The 12,400-nt window shown below is 40.1% G+C and overlaps 1 protein-coding gene across 7 annotated transcripts in view; it reads right to left on the minus strand.

Annotated features, from left to right (window-relative positions):
• The window catches only part of FCHSD2 (FCH and double SH3 domains 2), a 300,305-nt gene that overhangs the window by 21,357 nt on the left and 266,548 nt on the right, over nucleotides 1–12,400 (minus strand). For all 7 annotated transcript variants that reach the window (XM_019449723.2, XM_053900073.1, XM_019449722.2 and 4 more), the window contains one exon: nucleotides 3,447–3,608. In XM_019449723.2, the coding sequence (XP_019305268.1) occupies nucleotides 3,447–3,608 (162 nt within the window). The remainder of the gene's footprint in view (nucleotides 1–3,446; nucleotides 3,609–12,400) is intronic.

Here is a 12,400-nt window from a genome sequence, read left to right on the forward strand (position 1 = left end):
AAGGAAAATAAGAGAAGGGAGGAATGACTGGCAGAAAGGCTGACTGGGCTACTGGTAGCAATCTAACCATAAGAGGTATGTATGAGCTCTAGTTTACCATCAGCTGAGTAGCTATATTAACAGACTGTTCTCCATTAAAAAATATTGCTGTATTCTGTGATTCTTTTTCTATGTTTCTTCCCAACCCTCTATCTGTACCACAGCATAATATAGAAGGCAAAAAGTTAATACTCAAGAAAGTATAGTTCCTTCCTTATTCTGTAAGGTAAAAAGACTATATATTTTAAAAACATTTATCTTCTAATAAGGCCCTTTACACTGTTAATGTGTAACATTAAAATTAACCATGTTTTCCCGATAGAAGGGAACTCTAAACTTGATGACTAATGCTTTTGTTGGCATCTATAATGGAAGAAATAATTTGGTCCCCAGATGTGTATTTCTGCTTCATGATCCTAGCCAGCAGCTGCCAGTGTGAAGAGAAGAGATACAACTTCTTCTAAATTACTTCAGTGCAGTCATTTAAAAGCAGGTTAAATAAATGCTGGGACTTCATTAAGCTGTTTTGTGCCCACATCTCTCCTTTATTTATACAGTAGCCTCCTTTCCTTATCAGCAGGAGATATGTTCCAAGACTGCAAGTGGATGTTTGAACCCACAGAAGTACCAGTAGGACCACACCCTACAGACTATGTTTTTTCCTACACATACATACCTGTGCTACAGTTTAATTTATAAATCAGGCCCAGTAAGAGATAAATAACAATAGTAGTAACACATAAGTTACAATAATATACTGTAATAAAAGTTTGTGAACGTGGTCTCTCTCTCTCAAAATATCTTATTGTACTGTACTTACCCTTCTTCCTGTGGTGATGTGAGATAAAATGCCTACGTGACAAGATGAAGTGAGGTGAATGACGTAGGCATTGTAATGCAGCGTTAAGCTACCACTGACCTTCTGACAACAGGTCAGGAGGATCATCTGCATCTAGATAGTTGCTTCCATGGCTGACCATGGTAACTGAAACCAAGAAAAGTGACACCATGGATAAAGGGGGCACTACTGGACTGTTAGTAGAGCTTCCACAAAATATATCCCTCAGCTGAAAGCAGGATGACACAAGCTCCATAATACTGACTAGAGGTAAGGAAGAATGCGTTAGGATTGCAAAATGTTCTCTTCGCAGAAAATGTGATGTTTCTAGATGAGCTCATGTCTTTGGACAGTTCTCAAAAACACCGAATTTATTCAACACTTACTACCAGAATGTACTACTCATTGACAGACTGTACTAGGCATATCTTCTTCATTTCCTTCCCTCACACTCAGAAGCCCTTCTTTATCTCATGTTAAAATTCTTCAAGGACTATCTCAACTGACAGTTCCTTCACGGGGCAAACGTCTTTCCTATTTTTCCACCTGGTATTAAACTTTTTTAATAGCATTTCACAAAATCGTAAGATTTTGGAGTTGGAGGGGATCTTAGATCATTTAACTTAACTTTCTCTCTGAAACACAGAGAGAAGGGTTTTTTCCAAGGTGTGTTGATGAGTTAGAAGTAGGCGTTTCAAGTTTGCCACAGAGGAACCCAGTCATACACTGCCATGGATCACTAAGATCTATAAAGGTCTGAGGTCTGTCTGCTCTACCAGCTTGCAAGCTCTTCAAGGAGAGAGACCAATTCTTGTTCATCTCCAATGTGCTCAGGAAGTAGGCACACAGGGAGGGGATAAATGCCTGCCCAGTTGATTTAGTTAGAAAAGATACTAGTCCAAGAGAAATCATGGGTTTATTGGTTGCCAACAGTGCTACTGAAGAGGCCAAAAGAAAGTGTGTGCCTGGGATTTGCTGTCATCCTAAATTCTGTACAACAAAATTACTTGAAGTAGATGGTAACTGTGACATTCAAAAGATGCATTAGAAAGAGATATTCCATGACATGGAACAACTCTATTGTATTAAAAACAGGCCAGGCTCTTCTATCCCTGACGTCAAGTAGGTGATGTGTGCCTATTTTCTCTAGCTGGATTACCATTAATAGTCAAATAAAAATAAACTTTCAATAGATTGCTTTTCCTTAAAATGCACACCCACACGCAATCTTTTTAAAATGCGCAAGCGTATTCCCATTAGAAAATCAGAATGCTATGTGAAAAAATTGACAAAACTTTCAGGAATGTTCTTAAACTTTAGCCAATTTCTCTCGCAAGGATGCCTTTTATCTGAAGGGCACAAGCGCTGAAGAGGCACTTTGGATACAGTAGGAAGTTGTGAGATTAGAGTTTTAGCTTTTAGTTTGCCACTATTCCATCTATTCAGCCATCCATTCTTTCATTTCTTCCTTCAACAGATTATTTATTGAGTGCTTACTATGTGCCAGGCACTTTGCTGTGCACTGAATGAGACAGACATGGTAATTACATTCCAGAGAGGAAGATAGACAAAGAACACAAAGCAAAGATCGTAAGAAATGCCATAAGGAAATAAACAGGATGAGACAAGAGTAATGGGTAGGAAGCAGCAGTAGGAATTACTTTAGTCTGACCAGCTATAGACATCATATATCCACTTATGTAATAACAGGCAAGTCAATGAACTTTTCTGGCACTCAGATCTCCAACATGAGGTCTAGTTTACCATCAGCTGAGTAGCTATATTAATTAAGCTATTAGCTAAGGTTGAACTGGATGACATCAAAGTGGAAAATGCCCTGGACTTGAAGCAAGAAAATGCTAGCTTGAGCTCTGACCATACTTGCACTCTCTCCCTGATGAAAAATACAGTGAACAGAGTGTGAAAGCCCTTGTGAATCAAATAATTAAGCCAGAGACTAAAAGTGTTCCTTTCTTTTTTCTTTTAAGTTTATTTACTTATTTACAGAGAAAGAGAGAGAGAGGCAGAGAGAGAGGGAGAGGGAGAATCCCAGGCACATGGGGCTTGATCTCATGAAGTGTGAGATCATGCATGACCGGTGAGATCATGCATGACCTGAGGTGAAACCAAGAGTTGGACGTTCAACCAACTGAGCCATCCAGGCACCCCCTTTTCTCTTTATAAGATTGTTTCTGACTCTCTGGATGTCAGTTTTCAGAGAAGACCTCTGAGAACTTCAGAAACACTAGATTAAAATTTTTATTCCATGACTTCCAGACAAGAAACATATCTACTTCATGATGGGATAAGGAATTTGGTAAAGTGGCACTAATAAACCAACTAGTGATAATATGTTCTTCACTGCATATTAAAAATAAAAAGCATGACTTTTTCCCTCTTCCTGCACCAAGTTCAACTCAGTGACAGGCCAAAGAAAAGAAACCAAACTGCTAGCAAAACCGTTATTTTTTCTTTTAAATTTTGGCTATTATCAGGTTTGGTGACACAGTCAAAGAAGAGCATCCTTCAGTGAAAGTCTGCCCATTACAGCCAAGAAGAGAAATCCTACCGAGTGTAAAGTGCCATTATTGGTCACTGCAGGAAGGCGAGCCCATCGTTCATTTTCCAGTTCTTCCATTACTTGATTCATTGCACTCTTTAGCCACGTGTCCACAGAAACACCGATCTGCTTTAGCAGGTCCAGCCGGGCTTCAGCTTTCAACTTAATTATCTAAGAAAACCAAGAAAATGGTGAGACATCAAGGCACTTTTTCCTCAATGTGTTTTTTAAGTTATTCTTGATTTACTAATTAGAATAATCTTGGTATTCACTAGCAATGCTTCCTTGGCATAGAGGTTAATTTTTCACTTGGAGAGGGGGAGAGGGAGCGGGGAATAGAAGTAGGGAGAGGAGAGGAAACACAAGAACAGAAATGAGGGCAAATGGCACACTCGCATCTTGACAAGACACATCAAACCTAACTTCTGAACAGGAAGATATGAATACACCATCAAGTCTGTATTCTTCCCCTCTTAGGAAGGCTAGGCCTCAGGATATCCTAAAATCCAGCCTTTTTGACAGCCTTTTAACCTATCTCTTGGACTTTTTCTTCTCTATAATCTTCCTCTTACAAGTTTGCAAAGGTCACCACGTCACTCCCTGGTTAAAAACTTCCATGACTCCTGACTGAACTACTGGGTAAAGATTTAAGTTAAATTACGATGTAGCTATCAGAAATAATAAAATACAGCAGTAAAATTCTCCAAACTGAATTCTCCAAATTCAAGAAACAGAAAGACTGGTTGTGCTTTGACTCTTGTTCTAAGCCATAAGCACGTAACCGCAGAACCAGTCTAAACCTGTCCCAATCAAACAGTAACTGCTTTGCTCTAATAGCCAGGCCGCTGAAAGTCAGCCAGTGACAGCCCCACACATCTGCAAGGCAGCCAGTAAACCACAGCCTCACTCCAGAAATCACCAGTGTTCAAGCTTCTACTCCTGCTTCTGACAGTCCACCAATCCCTATACACCACAGCCAGAGGTGAGCCAATCTGTAAAACATTTTCAGTTTTGAAAATCTGCCAATCCCTGAAATCCACAATTCTTAAAACCTTGTATATCGGTTCTATTTTGTTTAGAGATTGTGTTTGTAAGTATTACTCTCTTGCTTAGCAAGTAGTAAAGTCAGTTTCAGTGTTTCACATATTAGAGAGGTGGTCTCTTCCTTCGACATTGGAAGGTTCCACTGAGAAAATGTTGATTATTTGATAATTCCAACCCTCACTTTATAGCCTTCTGTGGGACTTCTGGACAAACAAGTGTACTCACTGAACCCTTCTGGCATGCGATTCTGATCACTCTCTAGATTCTCCATCGGGAGAGCTGGTATTAAAACTGATCTGAACTCTGGGGGCACCTGGGTGGCTCTGTTGGCAGAGTAAGTGACTCTTGATCTCAGGGTTATGAGTTCAAGCCCCACACTGGGCATGGAGCCTACTCAGAAAAAAAAAAAAAAAATTCTCTGACTTCTGACTTGTTTCACTGAGCTCTCATTGCTGTATTTATCTTGTATTCCTAAGATTAAGCATACATCTTTTTAAAAATGGAGATAAAATTCACATTACATAAAATTTGCCATCTTAATCATTTTTAAGTGTACAATTCAGTGGTTTTGGATATCATATACATCTTTATAAAGCAATTAGAATTTTTGGTTTGGAGACAGTGTTTGGTAAACAGCCTTGCAAAAACCTGTTTATTCTTCTAACAACTGTTTACTGAGATAAAGCTTGCATATACTGTAAGATTCATCCATTTAAAGTGTACAGTTCAATGATTTACAGTATATTCACAGATATGCAACTATCACCACAATCAATTTTTAGAACATTTTAATCACCTCCAAAAGAAACCTCGTATCCTTTAACTATTGCTCCCTCACCCCTCATTTCAATTATTGTTCTTTCTCTATATACAGATTTGCCTATTCTGAACATTTTTTAGCAGTGAGCTGTCAGCACAGAGCCTGATGTGGGGCTCGAACTCTGAACGGTGAGATCATGACCTAAGCTGAAGTTGGATGCTTACCTGACTGACCCACCCAGGAGCCCATATTCTGAACATTTAATATAAATAGAACCATATGTGGTCTTTTGTGATTGGCTTCTTTGAATTAGTATAATGTTTCAAGGTTCATCCATGATGTAATATGTATCAGTATTTCATTCCTTTTTATGGTTATATAACATTCTATTGGATACACCACATTTTATTTATCCATTTGTCAGTTAACCGACACTTGGGTGATTTCAGTTTTTTGTCTAATATGAATAATGTTCCTTTACACATTAGTGTACAAGTTTTTGTGTAAACCTGCTTTCTTTTCTCTTGGGTATATACCTAGGACTGGAATTACTTGGTCATAAAATAATGCTATATTGAACCACTGGGGAAATGCCAGGCTGTTTTCTGCCTCATTTGATAATCCCCCCAGCAGGGTGTGAGGGTTAACATTTCTCCACATCTGGAAAACACTTGTTAATGTCTTTCTTTTTGATTCTAGCCATTCTAGTGAGTATGAAGTAGTATCTCATTGTAGTTTTGATCTGTATTTCCTTGATGACTAATGATGTCAAGTATATTTTCATGTGCTTATTAGTCATCTGTGTATCTTCTCTGGAGAAATGTCTGTCTATTCAGACCTTTTGCCCATTTTTAAAATGGACTGTCGCTGTTTTATTTTGTCTTTGTCCTTTAAAAAATATTTATTTATTTAGAGAGAGAGTACAAGTGGGGGAGAGGGGCAGAGAGAGGGAGAGAGACAGAGAGAGACAGAGAGAGACAGAGAGAGAGAGAGAATCCCAAGTAGGCTCCACACTCATCATGGAACCCAACATGGGGCTCAATCTCACAACAGTGAGATCATGACCTGAACCAAAATCAAGAGTCGGTCACTCAACTGACTGAGCCACCCAGGTACCCCTTGTCTTTGTCTTTATTGTAAAGTTTTCATGTATTCTAGATAAAAGTCCCTCATCAGATACATGATTTGCAGATTATTTTTTCCCATCCTGTGTGTTGTCTTTCACTTTACTTCAAAATTTTTTTTAATTATTAATTTTTTGAGAGAAAGCATGCATATGTTGAGTGCAGAAAGGGTAGAAAGAGAGGGAGAGAATCTTAATCTCAAGACGTGAGGCTTGATCTCAAGAACGGTGAGATCATGACCTGAGCTGAAATCAAGAGCCGAAAGCTTAACTGACGAGCCACCCAAACGCCCCAAGAGATAGTTTTTTTTAAATGATGCTTTGAAAAGCCACATCTTACAGATGTATCTTATAGATACATAATCTTGGTGTATTAACAATGTCAATTAACTGATTTTAATATAAAATTTAACATAAGCACATCCAAATGTCAAGCCACAGTTGAGTTTATAAAACTTTTTGGCTTGACATGTGGATAAAGTTATAAAGTCTGTAAATCTAATATGGGCTTAGTTACTTTACCTTCAAAATATCATTTCTCTAAGGTAAGGACTGTGTCTGTTGCAACTCTACTATTTAGGACAATGCCTGGCATGTGTAGGAAATAAATAATGGTAGATGGTAGTATTTGCCATTCTAAATTACCTTTGGTTTCTTAAAAACACTCTAAACAAATTTTATCACATAGGATTATACCCTTTCATTCAATCCACACAATTCTGAGGATGGATATCATAAACTCCATTATAGATGAGAAAAATGATTTAACCAAAGTCCCATTGATTTTGGTAAACTGTTATTCCCAATGAATCATGCCTCTTGCTATCCAAGTAGTCCCCTCTCGCATTGATTCCGGGCTTATCCATGTGATCTGCTTTGATGGAACATATGCAAATTTGATGCAGAGATTTGATAAGTGCAAGTAAAGTTGATTTCTTGGAATGTATCTCCATTATGTAAGGAAGCCCAGTTTAGCATAATTGAGGATGAAAGACCATTTGGAAAAAAGGCCTAGCCCTCTAGCAGACCCTCTAAGATGTATGCAGCTCCTTGAGTAATCTCAGGAAAAACCTGCAAAAGAAATGCATAGTCAACACCCAGAATGGTGAGAGATAATAAATAGCTTTTGCCATAAAGTTGTGTGTGTGTGTGTTTTAAGGCAGCCACAGATTGTTGTGTTTAAATAATTTAATTTCCAAATATCTGGGGATTTTTCAGGTATCTGTTAATTGATTTTTAATTTAATTCTGATGGTCAGAGAACATACTCTGATATCAATACTTTTAAACTAACTTGAGGGGTTCCGGAAGATGGCGGCGTAGGAGGACGCGGGGCTCACAGCGCGTCCTGCCGATCACTTAGATTCCACCTACACCTGCCTAAAGAACCCAGAAAACCGCCAGAGGATTAGCAGAACGGAGTCTCCGGAGCCAAGCGCAGACGAGAGGCCCACGGAAGAGGGTAGGAAGGGCGGCGAGGCGGTGGGCGCTCCACGGACTGGCGGGAGGGAGCCGGGGCGGAGGGGCGGCTCGCCGGCCAAGCAGAGCCCCCGAGTCTGGCTGGCAAAAGCGGAGGGGCCGGACAGACTGTGTTCCGACAGCAAGCACGACTTAGCGTCTGGGAGGTCATAAGTTAACAGCTCTGCTCGGAAAGCGGGAAGGCTGGAGGACAAAGGGAGGGAGAGCTGCTGAGCCCCCGACGGCAGAGCTCAGCTTGGCGGGGAACAAAGGCACCAGCGCCATCTCCCCCGCCCATCCCCCAGCCAAAATCCCAAAGGGAACCAGTTCCTGCCAGGGAACTTGCTCGCTCCGCGCAAACACCCAACTCTGTGCTTCTGCGGAGCCAAACCTCCGGCAGCGGATCTGACTCCCTCCCGCTGCCACAGGGCCCCTCCTGAAGTGGATCACCTAAGGAGAAGCGAGCTAAGCCTTCCCCTCCAGCCCCCGTGCACCTTGCCTACCCACCCCAGCTAATACGCCAGATCCCCAGCACCACAAGCCTGGCAGTGTGCAAGTAGCCCAGACGGGACACGCCACCCCACAGTGAATCCCGCCCCTAGGAGAGGGGAAGAGAAGGCACACACCAGTCTGACTGTGGCCCCAGCAGTGGGCTGGGGGCAGACATCGGGTCGGACTGCGGCCCCGCCCACTAACTCCAGTTATACACCACAGCACAGGGGAAGTGCCCTGCAGGTCCTCACCACGCCAGGGACTCTCCAAAATGACCAAACGGAAGAATTCCCCTCAGAAGAATCTCCAGGAAATAACAACAGCTAATGAACTGATCAAAAAGGATTTAAATAATATAACAGAAAGTGAATTTAGAATAATAGTCATAAAATTAATCGCTGGGCTTGAAAACAGTATACAGGACAGCAGAGAATCTCTTGCCACAAAGATCGAGGGACTAAGGAACAGTCACGAGGAGCTGAAAAACGCTTTAAACGAAATGCAAAACAAAATGGAAACCACGATGGCTCGGCTTGAAGAGGCAGAGGAGAGAATAGGTGAACTAGAAGATAAAGTTATGGAGAAAGAGGAAGCTGAAAGAAAGAGAGATAAAAAAATCCAGGAGTATGAGGGGAAAATTAGAGAACTAAGTGATACACTAAAAAAAAATAATATACGCATAATTGGTATCCCAGAGGAGGAAGAGAGAGGGAAAGGTGCTGAAGGGGTACTTGAACAAATTATAGCTGAGAACTTCCCTGAACTGGGGAAGGAAAAAGGCATTGAAATCCAAGAGGCACAGAGAACTCCCTTCAGACGTAACTTGAATCGATCTTCTGCACGACATATCATAGTGAAACTGGCAAAATACAAGGATAAAGAGAAAATTCTGAAAGCAGCAAGGGATAAACGTGCCCTCACATATAAAGGGAGACCTATAAGACTCGTGACTGATCTCTCCTTTGAAACTTGGCAGGCCAGAAAGGCTTGGCACGATATCTACAGTGTGCTAAACAGAAAAAATATGCAGCCGAGAATCCTTTATCCAGCAAGTCTGTCATTTAGAATAGAAGGAGAGATAAAGGTCTTCCCAAACAAACAAAAACTGAAGGAATTTGTCACCACAAAACCAGCCCTACAAGAGATCCTAAGGGGGATCCTGTGAGACAAAGTACCAGAGACATCACTACAAGCATAAAACATACAGACATCACAATGACTCTAAACCCATATCTTTCTATAATAACACTGAATGTAAATGGATTAAACGCGCCAACTAAAAGACATAGGGTATCAGAATGGATAAAAAAACAAGACCCATCTATTTGCTGTCTACAAGAGACTCATTTTAGATCTGAGGACACCTTTAGATTGAGAGTGAGGGGATGGAGAACTATCTATCATGCTCCTGGAAGCCAAAAGAAAGCTGGAGTAGCCATACTTATATCAGACAAACTAGACTTTAAATTAAAGGCTGTAACAAGAGATGAAGAAGGGCATTATATAATAATCACAGGGTCTATCCACCAGGAAGAGCTAACTATTATAAATGTCTATGCGCCAAATACCCGAGCCCCCAGATATATAAAACAATTACTCATAAACATAAGCAACCTTATTGATAAGAATGTGGTCATTGCAGGGGACTTTAACACCCCACTTACAGAAATGGATAGATCATCTAGACACACAGTCAATAAAGAAACAAGGGCCCTGAATGATACATTGGATCAGATGGACTTGACAGATATATTTAGAACTCTGCATCCCAAAGCAACAGAATATACTTTCTTCTCGAGTGCACATGGAACATTCTCCAAGATAGATCATATACTGGGTCACAAAACAGCCCTTCATAAGTTTACAAGAATTGAAATTATACCATGCATACTTTCAGACCACAATGCTATGAAGCTTGAAATCAACCACAGGAAAAAGTCTGGAAAACCTCCAAAAGCATGGAGGTTAAAGAACACCCTACTAACGAATGAGTGGGTCAACCAGGCAATTAGAGAAGAAATTAAAATATATATGGAAACAAACGAAAATGAAAATACAACAATCCAAACACTTTGGGATGCAGCGAAGGCAGTCCTGAGAGGAAAATACATTGCAATCCAGGCCTATCTCAAGAAACAAGAAAAATCCCAAATACAAAATCTAACAGCACACCTAAAGGAAATAGAAGCAGAACAGCAAAGGCAGCCTAAACCCAGCAGAAGAAGAGAAATAATAAAGATCAGAGCAGAAATAAACAATACAGAATCTAAAAAAACTGTAGAGCAGATCAACGAAACCAAGAGTTGGTTCTTTGAAAAAATAAACAAAATTGACAAACCTCTAGCCAGGCTTCTCAAAAAGAAAAGGGAGATGACCCAAATAGATAAAATCATGAATGAAAATGGAATGATTACAACCAATCCCTCAGAGATACAAACAATTATCAGGGAATACTATGAAAAATTATATGCCAACAAATTGGACAACCTGGAAGAAATGGACAAATTTCTAAACACCCACACTCTTCCAAAACTCAATCAGGAGGAAATAGAAAGCTTGAACAGACCCATAACCAGCGAAGAAATTGAATCGGTTATCAAAAATCTCCCAACAAATAAGAGTCCAGGAACAGATGGCTTCCCAGGGGAGTTCTACCAGACATTTAAAGCAGAGATAATACCTATCCTTCTCAAGCTATTCCAAGAAATAGAAAGGGAAGGAAAACTTCCAGACTCATTCTATGAAGCCAGTATTACTTTGATTCCTAAGCCAGACAGAGACCCAGTAAAAAAAGAGAACTACAGGCCAATATCCCTGATGAATATGGATGCAAAAATTCTTAATAAGATACTAGCAAATCGAATTCAACAGCATATAAAAAGAATTATTCACCATGATCAAGTGGGATTCATTCCTGGGATGCAGGGCTGGTTCAACATTCGCAAATCGATCAACGTGATACATCACATTAACAAAAAAAAAGAGAAGAACCATATGATCCTGTCAATCGATGCAGAAAAGGCCTTTGACAAAATCCAGCACCCTTTCTTAATAAAAACCCTTGAGAAAGTCGGGATAGAAGGAACATACTTAAAGATCATAAAGGCCATTTATGAAAAGCCCACAGCTAACATCATCCTCAACGGGGAAAAACTGAGAGCTTTTTCCCTGAGATCAGGAACACGACAGGGATGCCCACTGTCACCGCTGTTGTTTAATATAGTGCTGGAAGTTCTAGCATCAGCAATCAGACAACAAAAGGAAATCAAAGGCATCAAAATTGGCAAAGATGAAGTCAAGCTTTCGCTTTTTGCAGATGACATGATATTATACATGGAAAATCCGATAGACTCCACCAAAAGTCTGCTAGAACTGATACATGAATTCAGCAAAGTTGCAGGATACAAAATCAATGTACAGAAATCAGTTGCATTCTTATACACTAACAATGAAGCAACAAAGACAAATGAAGAAACTGATCCCATTCACAATTGCACCAAGAAGCATAAAATACCTAGGAATAAATCTAACCAAAGATGTAAAAGATCTGCATGCTGAAAACTATAGAAAGCTTATGCAGGTAATTGAAGAAGATATAAAGAAATGGAAAGACATTCCCTGCTCATGGATTGGAAGAATAAATATTGTCAAAATGTCAATACTACCCAAAGCTATCTACACATTCAATGCAATCCCAATCAAAATTACACCAGCATTCTTCTCGAAACTAGAACAAGCAATCCTAAAATTCATATGGAACCACAAAAGGCCCCGAATAGCCAAAGTAATTTTGAAGAAGAAGACCAAAGCAGGAGGCATCACAATCCCAGACTTTAGCCTCTACTACAAAGCTGTCATCATCAAGACAGCATGGTATTGGCATAAAAACAGACACATAGACCAATGGAATAGAATAGAAACCCCAGAACTAGACCCACAAACGTATGGCCAACTCATCTTTGACAAAGCAGGAAAGAACATCCAATGGAAAAAAGACAGTCTCTTTAACAAATGGTGCTGGGAGAACTGGACAGCAACATGCAGAAGGTTGAAACTAGACCACTTTCTCACACCATTCACAAAAATA

Source organism: Panthera pardus, unplaced genomic scaffold, assembly GCF_024362965.1.
Source record: "Panthera pardus isolate Hobbes unplaced genomic scaffold, ASM2436296v1 HiC_scaffold_12, whole genome shotgun sequence".
Lineage (NCBI taxonomy): Eukaryota > Metazoa > Chordata > Mammalia > Carnivora > Felidae > Panthera > Panthera pardus.